This window comes from Geotrypetes seraphini, chromosome 2 (genome assembly GCF_902459505.1).
Source record: "Geotrypetes seraphini chromosome 2, aGeoSer1.1, whole genome shotgun sequence".
Classification (NCBI taxonomy): domain Eukaryota; kingdom Metazoa; phylum Chordata; class Amphibia; order Gymnophiona; family Dermophiidae; genus Geotrypetes; species Geotrypetes seraphini.
In genome coordinates this window covers 191,452,016-191,469,631 of record NC_047085.1, presented here as the reverse complement: position 1 = coordinate 191,469,631, position 17,616 = coordinate 191,452,016, and the positions used below count along the sequence as shown (strand labels likewise).

Below are 17,616 nucleotides of genomic sequence, written 5' to 3'. Positions count from 1 at the left end.
TTGACACGTGTGGCCATCAGGTCCATGAGGGGCTGTCCCAAACACTGCACTATCAACTGAAAGGCCACCGGGATCTAGCACGTGACAACTTGAACAGTCAACTTGAACATTCTCCACTCCGGCTATGTGGGATGCTGATATTTCTTGAATGTGCGACTCCGCCCAGACCATGAGCAGTGCCGCCTACTGTGCCACCAAAGTGCTCCTGGTGTCCCCCTGATGATTGACATAGGCCACCGCCATGGCATTGTCTAACAGAACCCTGACTGACTTGCCCATCAGAAAGGACTGGAAGACTAGCAACACCAGACGGATGGCTCTGGTCTCCAAGACATTGATCGACCAAGAAGCCTCCTCTGTGGACCAGGTGCCCTGAGCTGAATGACCTAGACACTGAGCTCCCCAACTGAGAAGACTGGCATCGGTGAGCAGTACCGTCCACTGCGATTGACCCAGACTCGCCCCTTGTACAACTTGGGAGTCTGGAGCTACCAACGAAGACTGCCCCGAGCTAACTCTGGAAGCGGAACAGGGTGATCCAGACTGTGCCTCTGAGGCGACCACCTCTGAAGAAGAGCATACTGAAGATGCATGTGGGCCTGCGACCACCTCACGACATCGAAGGAAGCCGTCATCGACCCCAAGACTTGGAGGAAATCCTGTCCCCGAAGACACTGGGATGCCATAAGCAGGCAAATTTGAGATTGTAATTTGCTTACCCGGGAAGACCTTCCCCAAGGAGGTGTCGAACAGCACTCCTAGATACTCCAGGCGCTGACAGGGAGACAGCTGGCTCTTGGCAAGGTTGACTACCCAACCTAGCAACTGCAGAAATTCCACCACCCAAGCTGTGAACCGGGTGCTCTCCTGTAATGACTTCACTCGGATCAACCAGTCGTCTAGGTAGGGATGAATTAGAATGCCCTCTTTTTGCAACGTCGCCATGACGACCACCATCACCTTGGTGAAATGTCCTCGGAGCCTTGGCCAGACCAAAGGGAAGTGCACAGAACTGAAAATGTTGCCCCAAGATCGCAAAACGCAGGAAGTGATGATGGGAGGCCCGAATAGGAATGTGCAAATAAGCCTCGGTCAGATCTAGAGGGGTCAGAAACTCCCCCGGCTGAACCGCCAGAATCATAGACCAGTTTCCATGTGGAAGGAAGGCACGTTAAGAGCCCTGTTGACCCCCTTTCAAATCCAGGATGGGCCTTCTTTCTTTGGCACCACAAAGTAAATCGAGTACCAACCTGTGCCCTACTCCTGCAGGGGAACTGGAACCATCATGTGGAGATCTAACAATCTTTGAAGGGTCTGGCGAAAGGCTTGCTGCTTCCACGCCACCTGTGAGGAAGAAGCGAGAAAATGGTCGGGCAAGGAACAAGCAAACTCCAGAGCATAACCATCCCAAATCACCTCCAGAACCCACAGATCAGATGTGATGTCTGCCACTTTGGATAAAAATCCCTCAGCCGGGTGCCAACCGGAACCAAGACGGGCGCCAGCAAGGAGTCATTGAGCAGGATGGGCAGCAGGGGACCCAGCGGGGGCACTACCCATACCCCAGTGGGCCCCACGAAAGGACTGCATGCACTGGAAGAACCTGCCTCTAGAAAGCCTAGGAGACTGAAAACAGGCAGCCCCTCGACCAGGGCAGAAGCGGCAGAAATCACACCCACGAGCAGCTCCAACTCGAGCCAGCGAAGCACTTTAGAATCAGTGAGTCTGAACCAACTTGGCCAGGTCCTCACCAAACAAGAAAGATCCTTTAAAAGGAAACTTTGTCAACTTAGCTTTGGACGCCGAATCCGCCAACCAAGCGCGAAGCTACAAGGTATGGCGAACTGCCACTGCAAACACCAATAACTTGGCAGAAGCTCATAAGAGATCATACATGGCATCTGAAAGGTAAGAAGCACTCAATGCAATCTTTGCCACCTCACACTTGAGCAATTCCCAATTCTCAGATTTACTGTCAAGCACACGCTCGGCCCAGTGAAAACATGCCTGAGCCACCAGCCCACCACACAGTACCGCCAGTGCTGTCACAGCAAAACTCTGTTTAAGGAGGGACTCAAACTTACGCTCCTCCGGGTGCCTTCAAGGCCAACCGCCCTCAACAGGCACGGTATGCCTCTTAGAGATGGCAGAGACCACTGCGTCCATGACAGGCGACTTCAGAGTGTCCCTATCCCCTTCAGGAATGGGTTACAGGTGGGCCATGGAGTGTGCAAAATGAAAGGGAGCTTCTGGCACTTGTCACTGTGCGAGCATAATGTCCTGAATATCCTGATGCATAGGAAAAGAGCGGATCCCCTTAAGCAAGGGGGGGTCGACCGTACGCGGGGGCTCCAACACGGTGTCCTCAAAGTGAAAAACCAAGGAGACCTGAAGAATTAGCTCATGAAGCTCTTCCCGCTGAAAAATGCGCACACAGATGCATCTTCCTAGCAGGAGGGTGCTCGAACCCCTCGCTGGCAGAATCCGACCCCCCCAAGAGGATCTTGGAAATTTCCTCTGGGCAAAAATCCTCATCCCAAGACACCCTCGGGCACTTGGAAGAGAGAGGAGTAGAGAGGGGCAAAACTGCCACTGCTTGGGGCTGCACTGGGGAAGACGTCAAGGGCAACTCCCCACCCCCACCCCGAGTGGACACGGAACCTCCAACCGCCAGCACATAAGCTTTACAAAGTGCTAACATAAATTCAGGGGCAAAACCCCCCGGCGGCTTCAAGGGACTCCCTGCCCCAGCAGGGGACATTGCCATACCTTGCCCCTGTATTTCTAGAACAGGGGGAAGGTCACTTGAGGTAACAGAAATGAAGGAGGAGGTTCCCGCCGAAATTGGACCTGAAACCGTCAAAATCGTTGCTCCTGCAACCTGTCGTATCTGAAAAGCCTGGGACTTTCCTGACGCTGAGGCCAAGGAACCGACAGACACGAAAAGAGAATCCTTCGCGAGGTACATGCAGGGGGTGTCCTTGCTGCCGGCAACCGCTGCTGACGAGACTCCCCCAACGCTCCGGCCTCCACAACGCTTGCACAGGCCGGCCATAAGTACTTCGCGTCTGGAGCATAATGAGCAATTTTTCTCCCTTAAAAGTGCTCATTGTGCTGAAAAAAGCCCTAGCTGTAATAGAAGTGCCGGTGAGATGAGAAAAAAAAACCTACAACAATACAAATGGCAGTTTTAAAGGGAATTGAGCCCTTTAGACCGGCACACCTCAAGATTTTTTTTCCCCCCACTTACTCAGAACAGACTGCATGGCTCTCAAAGCTGGAGGGCTGACCAACCAGGGGGCCAGGCCGCCAGCTGAGGCACCTCTACAAAAACGTGGGGAGGTGGAGGAAGGGGGGGAGGGACCCTGCACGAGACCTGCCGAGTTTAACACCCCCCGAGGTCGGACGGATCCCCAAACAGGACCCATCCAAGCTCTATCCGGCACAAAAGGGGAACCCAGGAGTCTAAAACAAAATTCCAACAGTACTAAGAGGGGAGTTGAATTAGTCTTCCTACCTGCTTTAATGGAGACTGAGGAAGACTGGATTGGATTGCAAGAGGGGAAGCTATCCTGATATACAAGTTTGTTCTCAGTCTCCACCTGCTGGTAGCAGTGAGGTATATAATAGAGAATGACATGGTGGCTGTTACCCGCGGCTAGCTGAAACGGTGATGGGAAGGGAAGTGCTCATTGCGTGTGGTCACCAATCGCGTGTGACCCCCTCCCTCCTTCATACCTACCCGAATCTATCTATCTCCCTCCCTCCCCTTTACCTTTGCGGCATGTTTTGAGTAACTTCTTCACAAAGCCGTAGGAGCCTGTAAGCAGTAGCGTGTGTGTGTAGGCGGAAGCTTCTCCTCTGACGCAACTACCTTTGTTGTCTGGTGACATTATTTTCTTGTCTTTTGACTGTTTTTCTCTCCGTCTTCACGTTCTGCCTTGCATCCATCTTTGGAATTAACTTAATGTTCAATTTTTCTGCTTTCTTTTCAAAATCTACGTTTCCATGTCTTACCTTCCCTTCCTATCTCTCTCTTTTTCCATCCTATTTCTATGGTCTGGCATCTCTTTCCTTCCTTTCTCTCCCTCCCTCCTTCCTTCCTTTCCCCTGGTCTGGCATCTGTCTCCTTCCCTTCCCCATGCCCTGGCATCTCTCCCTCCCCCTCCATGGTCTGGTATCTCCTTTCCTTCCCTCCCTCCCATGAACTTGGCTTCTCTTGTTCCTCTCCACTCCCTTGTCTTCCTTCTCCTTCCTTCCCTCTCTTTCCCCAATTGGCTGCAGCAGCAACAGAAGCAGCATTTCCCTTCCCCCTTTCCTGTGCAGCAGAAGCATTTCTCTTCCCCTTTCCCTCCCCCTCCCTGTGCAGCAGCAGCATTTCCCTTCCCCCTTTCCTGTGCAGGAGAGGCATTTCTCTTCCCCTTTCCCTCCCTATCCCTTTCCCTGTACAGCAGCAGCAGCAGCATTTCCTTAGGGTCCCCCTTTCCTATGCAGCAGAAGCATTTCTCTTTCCCCTCCCCTTCCGTTCCCTTCCTTGTGGAGCAGCAGCGTGTCTGGCCGGCTCAATTGATCTTTCCGTTCAAAGCCGTAGGTGGCGGCTCCTCGCGAGATCCGTGCCTGCGTCTGAAGCCTCTCTGATGTTGTGACGTCAGAGAGGCTTCCGATGCAGGAGTGGATAGCGCGAGGAGCCGCCAACCTGCGGCTTTGAATGGAACGATGGACTGAGCCGGCCAGACACTCTGCTGCTCCAAAAGGAAGGGAAGGAGGAAGAGAAATGCTGTCTTGATCACGTCCAGACCGCGGGCCGCAAAATAGACCTAGAGAGCCGCATGCAGCCCATGGGCTGCGTGTTTGAGACCGCTAATCTAGACCCTTGCCAAAGAGCATTTAGTCCTTAAAAGATAGCCTGCTCAAAACAGTTTTGGAGGCGGGATCAACCACTCATTGCCTGATCCCGAGCATTCTGCGAGCAGAAAAAGAGTAAGCAGACACCTTGCTCAAGACCCTAAATAATATCATATAGAGCATCTGCTACATAGTCAACTCCAGCCAATACCCAGTGGGGGTAAGCATCATCCTCCAACAAAAGAGCACTGTGCAGTCTAGTATGACAAGCATGTGCCACATAAGATGCTGCCTTAGCAGCTTTCATCCCAGCATTCTCAAACTGCTTTTTGAGGAACGAGTCTAACCTGTGATCCTGCACATCCTTAAGAACTACAAGTACGTATTGTGACCTGCGCTACCAGCAAATTCACATTACGTGCAACAAACCTCTGCTGAACATCAGCAGCCATTGGATATAGCTTTGACATAGCTTTGGCCACTCTCAAAGGACCCTCTGTAGATTTCCAGTGCTCTATTATGAGCATCATAATACCTGGATGCAAAGAGAAGCATGTGGTCTGAGACTTAAAACCACTCATCACCGAAGTCAGAGCAGATCAGATACCTTCTGAACATACTTGCAGAAGGAAAAAAACTGGGGAGCTACAGCACAGCCTTCTGGGTAAGGAGGCAGATCCAAGAAAATGATTGATGCCTTCTGCAAGGAACACGCAGTTTGAGGGCGACTACCCAGCTGTTCAGAACCTCTACACCTGTTACATAGAAACATAGAAATAGACGGCAGATAAGGGCCACGGCCCATCAAGTCTGCCCACTCCAATGACCCTCCCTATCTATCTTTGCGGATAGATCCCACATGTTTGTCCCATTTGGCCTTAAAATCTGGCACGCTTCTGGCCTCAATAACCTGAAGTGGAAGACTATTCCAGCGATCAACCACCCTTTCGGTGAAGAAGAACTTCCTAGTGTCACCGTGCAGTTTCCCGCCCCTGATTTTCCACTGATGTCCCCTTGTTGCCGCGGGACCCTTGAAAAAGCACAGTTACTTACCGTAACAGGTGTTATCCAGGGACAGCAGGCAGATATTCTCACATATGGGTGACGTCATCTACGGAGCCCCAGCGCGGACAGCTTTTCAAGCAAACTTGATTGAAGTTTCAAGTTTGCTACACTGCACCACGCATGTGCATGCCTTCTTGCCCACTAGAGGGCGCATCCCACCTCGTGGTCCTCAGTTCCATAACTAGCAAAGAAGCCATCCTCGGGGAGGCGGGCGGGTTGTGAGAATATCTGCCTGCTGTCCCTGGATAACACCTGTTACGGTAAGTAACTGTGCTTTATCCCAGGACAAGCAGGCAGCATATTCTCACATGTGGGTGACCTCCAAGCCAACCAAAAAAGGGCAGGTGGGAGGATGGCAATTTAAGAAAACAGATTACGTAACACCGACTGGCCGAACCGGCCGTCGTTTCTGGACAAAGAGTCCAGACAGTAGTGGGAGGTGAACGTATGAACCGAAGACCAAGTGGCAGCTTTACATATGTCCTCCATAGGAGTGGATCGGAGGAAAGCAACCGAAGCTGCCATCGCTCGGACCTTATGCCCCGTGACTCGACCCGAGAGCGGGAGACCAGCCTGAGCGTAGCAAAAAGAAATACAAGCAGCCAACCAGTTGGACAAGGTGCGCTTGGAAACAGGGTGTCCTAAACGATTAGGATCAAAGGACAAAAACAATTGAGGAACCTTCCGATGAGACCTGGTACGTTGGAGATAAAATGCCAACGCCCTCTTACAGTCAAGCGTGTGGAGCACCGTCTCGCCAGGATGGGAGTGGGGCTTAGGAAAGAACACAGGAAGGACAATGGACTGATTGAGGTGGAAAGCAGACACAACTTTAGGTAAAAATTTAGGATGGGTGCGGAGAACCACCTTGTCATGATGAAACACAGTGAAAGGCGGATCCGCAACCAAAGCTTGCAACTCACTGATCCGTCGAGCAGATGTGAGAGCAATCAGAAATACCACCTTCCAAGTCAAAAATTTTAGGAGAGACTTGTCGATAGGCTCAAAGGGAGGTTTCATCAGTTGAGCTAAGACAACATTCAAATCCCAAACGACAGGAGGGGGCTTCAGAGGGGGACAAACATTGATGAGACCCTTCATGAAACGCGTCACCAAGGGATGAAGCGAAAGAGAACGACCATCCAAGTGTCGATGAAAAGCCGAAATGGCACTGAGATGCACCCGGACAGATGTCGTTTTCAGACCGGAATTAGACAGATGCAACAAATAGTCCAGTACCGAAGACACCGGGACCGAATCCGGCTCCAGATGACGCGAGGAACACCAGGAGGCAAACCTGGTCCACTTCTGGGAATAACAGAGCCTAGTCGAGACCTTGCGTGAGGCTTCCAAAACTTCCCGCACCGATTGTGAAACCTGGACTGAAGTCAAGGGGAAAGGAACCAAGCGGTCAGATGCAACGACCGAAGATTGGGATGTAACAGCGAACCCCGACTCTGAGATAGCAGAGAGGGAAACACAGGCAGAAGCAGAGGCTCCCTGACACTGAGTTGAAGAAGCAGGGAGAACCAGTGTTGACGTGGCGACCGAGGCGCAATGAGAATCATAGTGGCTCTGGACGATTTGAGACGAACCAACGTCCTCAAGATCAGGGGAAAAGGAGGAAAAGCATAAAGGAACCTCCCTCCCCAGTCGAGAAGGAAGGCATCCGCTTCCAGACGGTCCGGTGAGTACATCCGAGAACAATACAAGGGTAGTTTGCGAGTCTCCGGGGAGGCAAACAGGTCCACTTGCGGAGTCCCCCAGCGGTGAAAGACCTCGAGCAGGACTCTGGAGCTGAGTGACCACCCGTGCGGCTGAAGAAGCCGACTGAGTCTGTCTGCCAAGCAGTTCTGTTCCCCCTGTATATAGACCGCCCGTAGGAAGATGTTCTGGGAAATCGCCCAGTCCCAAAGGCGCAGAGCTTCCCGGCAAAGGGGCCAAGAGCCCGTCCCACCTTGCTTGTTCACATAATACATGGCCACCTGGTTGTCCGTTCGCACGAGAACTACCTGATCGCGGAGCAGGTGGAAGAATGCGCGAGCCGCCAGAAAGATGGCGCGAAGCTCCAACACATTGATGTGACAGCAGCGGTCCTCCGCCGACCACAGGCCCTGAATCCGCAGACCGTCGAGGTGGGCCCCCCACGCGTATTCCGAGGAGTCCGTGGTGAGAACCTTGCGATGTGGAGGGACGAGAAAGAGCAAACCCCCGGAAAGATTCGAAGAGTCGGTCCACCAACGGAGCGAGCGTCTCAAAGAAGGAGTCACCGTTATGCGAGACGAGACCGGGTCGCACTCCTGACGCCACTGAGAGGCCAGAGTCCACTGAGGAATTCTCATGTGTAGCCTGGCGAACGGCGTGACGTGGACCGTCGAGGCCATGTGGCCCAGAAGCATCATCATGCGCTGGGCCGACACCAGCGGCAGCTGAAGGATCAGGCAACCCAACCGCACCAAAGCCTCCAACCGCGGAGGAGGAAGGAAGGAACAGAGGCGAACAGTGTCCAGCACTGCGCCTATGAACTGAAGAGATTGGGCCGGGCATAATTGGGACTTGGGAAAGTTCACTTCGAACCCTAGTCACTGAAGGAAGATAATAGACTGTCGGGTCGCTGAGATAACCCCTTCCCTGGTCGGGGCCTTGATCAGCCAATCGTCCAGGTAAGGGAAAACCTGAAGCCCCCGAGACCTCAGGGCTGCAGCGACTACCACCATACATTTCGTGAAGACTCGAGGGGACGAGGCCAGGCCGAATGGGAGGACTCTGTACTGCAAGTGCAGCTCGCCCACCTGGAACCGTAAGAATTTGCAGAACGTGGGATGCACCGGAACATGGGTGTACGCTTCCTTCAGGTCCAGGGAGCACATCCAGTCTCCCTCCTCCAAGAGAGGATATAACACCGGAAGGGACAGCATCCGGAACTTCTCCAGGACCAGGAATTTGTTGAGCTTCCTGAGGTCTAGAATGGGGCGCAAGTCCCCCGTTTTCTTTGGGACCAGAAAGTAATGGGAGTAAAACCCCCGCCCCTGCTGGTCGGAGGGTACAGGTTCCACCGCCCGAAGCCTCAACAAAGCCCTGGCCTCGGCTAAAAGTACGGGGAGCTGGATTCGATTGCATGGGCAAGCCCCCGGAGATTGGTCCGGCGGTGTAGCGCAAAAGTTGAGCGAGTAGCCCTCGGAGACGGTCCGGAGCACCCAAGCGTCTGATGTTATCTCGGTCCAGGCCGTGCAAAAGGACCGGAGTCGACCCCCAATGGGAAGGGGGTCCGGCGCGCAGGCGGAGGGGGGCCGGCCCCATCCGCCTATGCCGTCAAAAGGACGGCGCAGGCTTGGCAGGGCCCTGCGGTGGAGTCTTAGTTTGTCCCCCTCTGCCCTGTCTAGGGGGGTGCCTAGGTGGTGGCCGTGAAAAAGCCGGGGTAGACTTTTGAGGATACCTCCTCGGGGGAGGCTGGAAGGATTTCTGCGGCGTAGCCCGAGGTTTCGGACGGACCAAGGAGGCCAAGGAGCGCTCCTGCTCCGAGAGCTGTTTGGTCGCCGCCTCCAGGGACTCATCAAACAATTCGGACCCCACGCAAGGCAAGTCCGCAAGGCGTTCCTGCAGGTTTGGGTCCATATCGAGGGTGCGTAGCCACGCCAGCCGGCGCATGGCCACCGCAAAAGCCACCACCCTCGACACCAACTCAAACGTGTCATACACCGAATGAAAGAGGTACAACCTCAGTTGAGACAGGGTTGACACGAACTTGTCGAAACCTTCCTTGCGGGAGTCCGGCAGGGCCTCACGATATTGTGGTAAATCCCGTATCATGCCACGTAAATAGGAAGAATAGGTAAAGGCATAATTCAATGTCCTAGATGCCATGAAGGCATTGGCATAGAGGCGGCGACCAAACTTGTCAAGGGTCCGACCCTCCCTGCCTGGCGGGACCGCCACAGAAACCCGGGAGGGTTGTGTCTGTTTGAGGGCAGACTCTACCAGCAGAGACTGGTGGGAAAGTTGGGCCTTTTCAAACCCCTTGGGTGGTATCGACCTGTACTTGGACTCCATCTTAGACGGCACCGCCGCGACTGTAAGAGGGGAAGTCAGGTTCCGAAGCAAGGTCTGAAGAAGGACCTTGTTTAAGGGAAGCCGAGGGGATTCCCTCGGGGGAGCAGGGAGGTCCTGCTCCTCGAGGTACTCCTTGGTATATTTCGACCCCGCCATGAGGTCAAGTCCCAAGGCACGCGCCATGTCCTGAACAAAGCCAGAAAAAGAGGACTGCCTGGCCGGCGGGGAGGGGGTTCTCGACCTCTCCGCCGAATGAAAGGGGGAGGGCTCATGAGAATACCGGGGCTCCCTTCCGGACCCCGAGCCCCATGAAGCTAAATCCAAGGGTCTAGAGGGGGTCGGGGAACGTCTCCGACTGGAAGAGCCCCTAGGAGATGTCCCCGGGGTCCGAGGGACCGAGGAACGCCCCCTTTTCCTCGGCGAAGAATCCCGAGAACCCCCTTTCGCAGGAGAGCGGATAAGCCTCGGGTTATCGAGGCGAAGCTCAGAAACCCTCAAGGCCGGGCCCCCGAGCGGCGAAGAGCGACCACGTCTCCGAGGAGAGCCCCGCGAACGCTTCGGCTTCCTCGGGCGACGTCTCGCTCGAGGCCGGCCCGAGGGTGAGGAACCTCGGGAGGACCTCGAGGAGGAGGAGGAGGAAATCCGTCTCACCCTGCGCACCTTGTCTCGGGGCCGTACGCTGCTCTCAGGCGGGGCCCCCGAGGTCGAGGTCGAGGGCAAGGTCGTGGCCGAGGTTGGTGGTGCCCCGGCAGCCGAGACCGAAGGAGTCGAGACCGAGGTTGCCGAGGTCGGAGCCCCCGAGGCCAAAGCAGTCGAGGTCACAGCCCGCTGCAACTGCTCGATGGCGCCAGTAAGCTCCGAGGAAATCAAGGCTCGGAGCAAGTCCTGGAACGCCGGTATCCCCACCATGGTAGGCAGGTCCGAGGACGGGGGATGCTCCCTGGAGGGCGACCTCGGTCTCGAGTATTCCCTCGGGGCATGAGTGGCCTGAGTCCTGGGCGGGGCCGAGGAGGACCCACTCGCCGTAGCGGAACCCGAGGATGGCTTCTTCGACGACCCTGGAGTCGGGGATGGAAAAGAGGACTTACACGAGGCAGGCTTCGTCGGGGGCGTCGGCTTCGAAGTCGAGGTCGAGGCACGCGGCGACGCCGAGGCCGAGGTCAAGGCCGGGGCCGAAGCCGAGGCCTTTCCAGACGCGGGGTCAACAGAAAAAAGGTCCGCCATCCTGGCGCGGCGTCGACGAAGGGCTCTTGCCTGGAGAGTGGAACACCTATCACAGGAATCAGTCGGTGTGTTCCGGACCAAGGCAGAGCAAGCACCACCGGTGGGGGTCAGTGATAGAAAGCAACCGCTCACACCGGGTGCATTTCTTAAAGCCCGTCGAGGGACGGGACATGAAAAAGTAGTGGTCGGGAGCGATCGAGGTCCCGCGGCCGCGGTTCTCGGGAGCCCCCGGAGCCGAACGGATGGAAAGAAAAACTTTTTTTTTTGACAAAAAAAACGACGGACTAACCGAAAAAAACAATAAATGAGGCACAGCGACCGAGCTAACGAACCCAGACGCGATGCCAGAAGGCTTGAAAAACAAGAGCACAATTTCCACAAGGCTTCTGGCTCCGCGGAAGAAATTGAACTGAGGACCACGAGGTGGGATGCGCCCTATAGTGGGCAAGAAGGCATGCACATGCGTGGTGCAGTGTAGCAAACTTGAAACTTCAATCAAGTTTGCTTGAAAAGCTGTCCGCGCTGGGGCTCCGTAGATGACGTCACCCACATGTGAGAATATGCTGCCTGCTTGTCCTGGGATAAAGAAGATATCCTCTTCCACTTCGATGCGACCCGTGAGGTACTTGAATGTCTCGATCATATCTCCCCTCTCTCTACATTCCTCGAGTGAGTAGAGCTGCAACTTCCCTAACCGCTCCTCGTACGGGAGCTCTTTGAGTCCCGAGACCATCCTGGTGGCCATTCTCTGGACCGATTCCAGTCTCAGTACATCCTTGCGGTAATGTGGCTTCCAAAATTGCACACAGTACTCCAGGTGTGGTCTCACCATGGATCTATACAGTGGCATAATGACTTCAGGTTTACGGCTGACGAAACTCCTGCGTATGCAACCTATGATTTGCCTTGCTTTGGATGAAGCTTGCTCAACTTGATTTGCAGACTTCATGTCACCCCTAAGTCTCTTTCTGCTTCAGTTTTTGTCAAGATCTCGCCATTTAGGGTGTAAAGCTTGCATGGATTTCGGCTTCCCAGGTGCATGACTTTGCATTTTTTGCATTCTGTTGCATTGAAAAATAGATTACCCAAATATAAATCGGTGTGTTAAAAAAAAAAAAAAAAAGCTGGTCAAGTATTTATTATGGCCATGCAGACAACAAATATCTTGTTCAGACCCTGAGAAAATAAGTCTTAAGCAGTATTCTATAAGTTTTGTCTCTATTCACCTTCAAGAGCCCAAAATGTTTTGAGATAAATTAAGCCAACACACATATACAGCCTTTTACCACAGACAAATTGGCTTGCCAGAACAAAAAAGAGAAGAAAAATAAAATAAAAGTCTTACCTTGCATTGTTAAAGGGTCTTGTTTCTGTACTTTCACCTCTAAGCTCAGTCTTTCAACTTTTTTCTTCTCTCTTTTTCCTTCTACAATAAGACTTTTTTCTGGATTAAAAACAAAACAAAACAAAAAAACCCAAGTTAATTGACAAGATTCTATGTTAAGATATCAGGCTAACAAGGAAAGTACCAGAAGTTAGCAACAAAGTAAATGACAATAGATAAAGACCCATACAGTCTGCCCAACAAGATAAATTCATAAAGTATATACAGTATATGATATGATACTACATATGCACACTTGTTCTTCCTGTTTTCAGGGCCCCACTGCCAACTCCAGCCTATCCTGATCTGTCTTGCCATACATGAGACACAGACGTATACCCAGCATTGGCCTGTCAGCCACAATCGGTTGGGCACAGACTATAGAAGTCTGCCCAGCACTGGCTTTGCTTCTCAATTACTAGTGTTACATCTAATCACCACTAAGCTTTCTCAGTTTCACATCTTCTATATAGAATTCTTTTATGTTTATCCTAATCATTTTGAAATGATCTCCAGCACCCAATGACCCGATGAGAACTGCAGCCAAGCCTCCATATACTCAGAGAGTGGTCCCCCTATCTTCAGAGGAACGGCTGGCGTCATTGTGCTATTTTTTTGCTTTGAGGCATATGGATTGTTTTCATATTGTCTGCAATACTTATCTGAGAAGAACATTTGTCATGAAAGACTTAACTAAGAACATCGTTTCCATAATCCCTTTTGTTTTTGGTTTCTCCCTTTGCTCTGTGGTAACAATTTAGTGATTTTGTTGTTTTGGCCATTTCTAAAATGTTCACATCAGTGCACCAGGGAAAAGAACAGTTACTTACTGTAAAGCATAGTTACTTACCGTAACAGGTGTTATCCAGGGACAGCAGGCAGATATTCTTAACGCATGGGTGACGTCACCGACGGAGCCCCGGTACGGACCTTTTTAACTAGAAAGTTCTAGTTGGCCGCACCGCGCATGCGCGAATGCCTTCCCGCCCGACGGAGGAGAGCGTGGTCCCCAGTTAAGATAAGCCAGCTTAGAAGCCAACCCGGGGAGGAGGGTGGAACGTAAGAATATCTGCCTGCTGTCCCTGGATAACACCTGTTACGGTAAGTAACTGTGCTTTATCCCAGGACAAGCAGGCAGCATATTCTTAACGCATGGGTGACCTCCAAGCTAACAGAGAGGGAGGAGGGATGGTTGGCCATTAGGAAAATAAATTTTGTAACACAGATTGGCCGAAGTGTCCATCCCGTCTGGAGAAGGTATCCAGACAGTAGTGAGTAGTGAACGTGTGAACTGAGGACCAAGTGGCAGCCTTGCAGATTTCCTCGATGGGCGTGGAACGGAGGAAAGCCACAGAAGCAGCCATAGCTCTGACCCTGTGGGCCGTGACAGCACCTTCCAGTGAGAGACCGGCCCGAGCATAACAGAACGCAATACAGGCAGCAAGCCAGTTGGAAAGCGTCCGTTTAGAGACAGGACGACCTAGACGGTTAGGATCGAAGGTCAGAAAGAGCTGAGGGGACGAGCGGTGAGCCCTGGTACGGTCAAGGTAGTATGCAAGGGCACGCTTACAATCCAGCGTGTGCAACGCCTGTTCCCCAGGATGAGAATGGGGTTTAAGGAAAAAGACAGGCAACACAATGGACTGGTTGAGGTGAAAAGCAGAGACCACCTTGGGAAGGAATTTAGGATGGGTACGCAGAACCACCTTGTCATGGTGAAAAACAGTGAACGGTGGATCGGCGACCAGTGCATGCATCTCACTAACCCTCCTGGCAGAGGTGATGGCAATGAGGAAAAGCACCTTCCACGTAAGAAATTTGAGCGAAATTGTGTCAAGAGGCTCAAAAGGAGGTTTCATGAGGGCTGATAGAACCACATTCAGGTCCCAGACGACCGGAGGAGGCTTCAGAGGTGGTTTGACATTGAAGAGGCCTCTCATGAACCGGGAAACCAGGGGATGAGCCGTGAGAGGTTTTCCGAGGATAGGCTCATGAAACGCAGTGATGGCACTGAGGTGGACTCTGATTGAGGTAGACTTGAGGCCAGCGTCGGACAGAGAGAGCAAATAGTCCAGTACAGTTTCCACTGCTAATGAGGTGGGATCGTGGTGATGTAGTAGACACCAAGAGGAGAACCGGGTCCACTTCTGATGGTAACATTGGAGGGTGGCCGGTTTCCTGGAGGCATTCAAAATACGACGGACAGGCTGAGACAGATTGTCTGGAGAGGTCAGGCCGAGAGAAACCAAGCTGTCAGGTGGAGCGAGGACAGATTGGGATGCAGTAGAGACTGATGCTGCTGTGTAAGTAGAGTAGGAAACACAGGTAGAGGAATGGGCTCCCTGGAGCAGGAGGGAGAACCAGTGTTGGCGAGGCCACCGAGGGGGGATGAGAATCATGGTGGCTCTGTCCCTGCGGAGTTTGAATAACGTCCGCAACATCAGAGGCAGTGGAGGAAAGGCATAGAGGAACCGATCCGTCCAGCTGAGTAGGAATGCATCTGGGGCCAGACGATGAGGCGAGAAGAGTCTGGAACAGAAATGGGGCAGCTGATGGTTGTGAGGAGCTGCAAAGAGGTCCACCTGAGGAGTGCCCCACCGAGCGAAGATAGAGCGGAGTGTGGGAGGATCCAGGGTCCACTCGTGAGGTTGAAGGATGCGGCTGAGATTGTCGGCCAGGGAGTTCTGTTCGCCCTGGATATAGACAGCTTTGAGGAAGAGACTGTGGGTCGTGGCCCAGGTCCAGATGCGGATGGCCTCCTGAGAGAGGAGGGGAGATCCGGTGCCGCCTTGCTTGTTTATGTAGTACATGGCGACTTGGTTGTCTGTGCACAGGAGAAGAACCTGAGGGTAGAGAAGGTGCAGGAAGGCCTTGAGAGCATAGAACATGGCTCTGAGTTCCAGGAAATTGATGTGATGTTGACGCTCCTGATGGGTCCAGAGTCCCTGAGTTCGAAGATCTCCCAGGTGAGCTCCCCATGCATAGGGGGAGGCATCTGTGGTTATGATCATGGAGTGAGGGGGTAGATGAAAGAGTAGACCCCTGGAAAGATTTGAGGAGTTCAACCATCATTGAAGAGACTGCTGAAGAGACGATGTCACAGAGATGGGATGAGAAAGAGGATCCGTGGTCTGTGACCATTGGTTGGCCAGAGTCCACTGAGGTGTCCTGAGGTGGAGCCGCGCCAGAGGAAGCACATGGACCGTCGAGGCCATGTGGCCCAGGAGGACCATCATCTGCCGAGCTGGAATGGAGTGATGAAGAAGCACCTGACGGCAGAGGTGGAGCAGGGTCCGTTGGCGGTCGGAGGGGAGAAACGCCCTCATCAGAGTGGTGTCGAGAATAGCTCCAATGAACTGAAGTCGCTGTGTGGGAAGCAGATGCGACTTGGGGTAGTTGATCTCAAATCCCAGGAGATGGAGGAAGGATATGGTGTGCTGAGTGGCTTGTAGCACAAGCGGAGACATAGGTGCTTTCACCAACCAATCGTCCAAGTAGGGGAACACCTGGAGGTTTTGAGACCTGAGAAAGGCCGCCACCACAATAAGGCACTTGGTGAACACCCTGGGCGATGATGCGAGGCCAAAGGGTAGCACTTTGTACTGATAGTGGCGGTGCTGTATCTGAAATCGGAGGTAGCGACGTGAAGCCGGATGGATTGGAATGTGAGTGTAGGCCTCTTTGAGGTCTAGGGAACATAGCCAGTCGTGTTGAGAGAGAAGAGGGTAAAGCGTGGCAAGGGAGAGCATTCTGAACTTTTCCTTGACCAGACATTTGTTGAGGTCCCGGAGATCGAGGATGGGACCGAGGTCTCCTGTCTTCTTGGGAACCAGGAAGTAGCGGGAGTAGAATCCCTGACCCCTTTGGTCCGGAGGCACCTCTTCGATGGCATTGAGAAGAAGGAGGGATTGGACCTCCCTCAGGAGGAGGGGGGTTTGGGAGGAGTGAGAAGCAGACTCTATGGGAGGATTGTCTGGTGGAAGAGTCTGAAAGTTGAGTGAGTAGTCGTGGCGAATGATGTTGAGGACCCACTGATCTGATGTGATGACCTCCCAACGGCTGAGGAAAAGCTGGAGGCGTCCTCCGATAGGCTGAGGAAGAGGCAATGATGGTGGGAGACTGGCTATGTCCTGGAGAAAAGAGTCAAAAGGGTTGAGATGATTTTGACGGAGGAAGAGGCTTGGCAGGTTGGTGAGACTGGGAGCGAACCTGAGATTGATGCTGGTGACGAGGTCGGCGAGGTTGCCGAGGCGGTGGGTTGAGAGGTCTGGCCGAGAACCTGCGCTGGTAGGAAGACTGCTGTCTGTAGGGGCGAGCAGGCGGAGTCTTCTTTTTAGGTTTCACCAGAGTATCCCACTTAGTCTCATGTGCCGAGAGTTTCTGAGTTGTTGAGTCCAGGGACTCCCCGAAGAGTTCGTCACCAAGACAAGGTGCATTAGCCAGGCGGACTTGGTGGTTAATGTCGAGGTCAGAAACCCTCAGCCAGGCCAGACGCCGCATGGCAACAGCCATGGCAGATGCTCGAGAGGTTAGCTCAAACGAGTCATAAATGGAGCGAACCATGAATTTCCGGAGTTAGAGCAGACTGGAAATTTGCTGTTGGAAGAGGGGGACCTTACGTTCAGGAATGTATTTCTGTAAGGAGGAGAGTTGTTGCACCAGATGCTTCATGTAGAAGGAGAAGTGAAAGGTGTAATTATTTGCCCTGTTGGCCAGCATCGCATTCTGGAAGAGGCGCTTGCCAAACTTATCCATAGTTTTTCCCTCTCTGCCAGGAGGGGTGGAGGCATAGACACTGGAGCCCTGAGTTTTCTTCAAGGTGGACTCTACCAGGAGAGATTCATGGGGCAATTGAGGCTTGTCAAACCCTGGGATTGGAATGACCCGGTACAAGCTATCCAGTTTGCGAGGGGCCCCGGGGACAGTGAGGGGGTTCTCCCAGTTTTTATAAAAAGTTTCCCGTAGGATGTCATGGACGGGTAACTTAAGAAATTCCTTGGGAGGTTGCTCAAAGTCTAGGGCATCGAGAAAAGCCTGGGACTTTTTAG

The 17,616-nt window shown here is 53.0% G+C and overlaps 1 protein-coding gene across 2 annotated transcripts in view; it reads right to left on the bottom strand.

Annotated features, from left to right (window-relative positions):
• The window catches only part of DEK (DEK proto-oncogene), a 151,159-nt gene that overhangs the window by 117,898 nt on the left and 15,645 nt on the right, over window positions 1-17,616 (bottom strand). For both annotated transcript variants that reach the window (XM_033934578.1, XM_033934576.1), the window contains exon 3: window positions 12,530-12,628. In XM_033934578.1, the coding sequence (XP_033790469.1) occupies window positions 12,530-12,628 (99 nt within the window). The remainder of the gene's footprint in view (window positions 1-12,529; window positions 12,629-17,616) is intronic.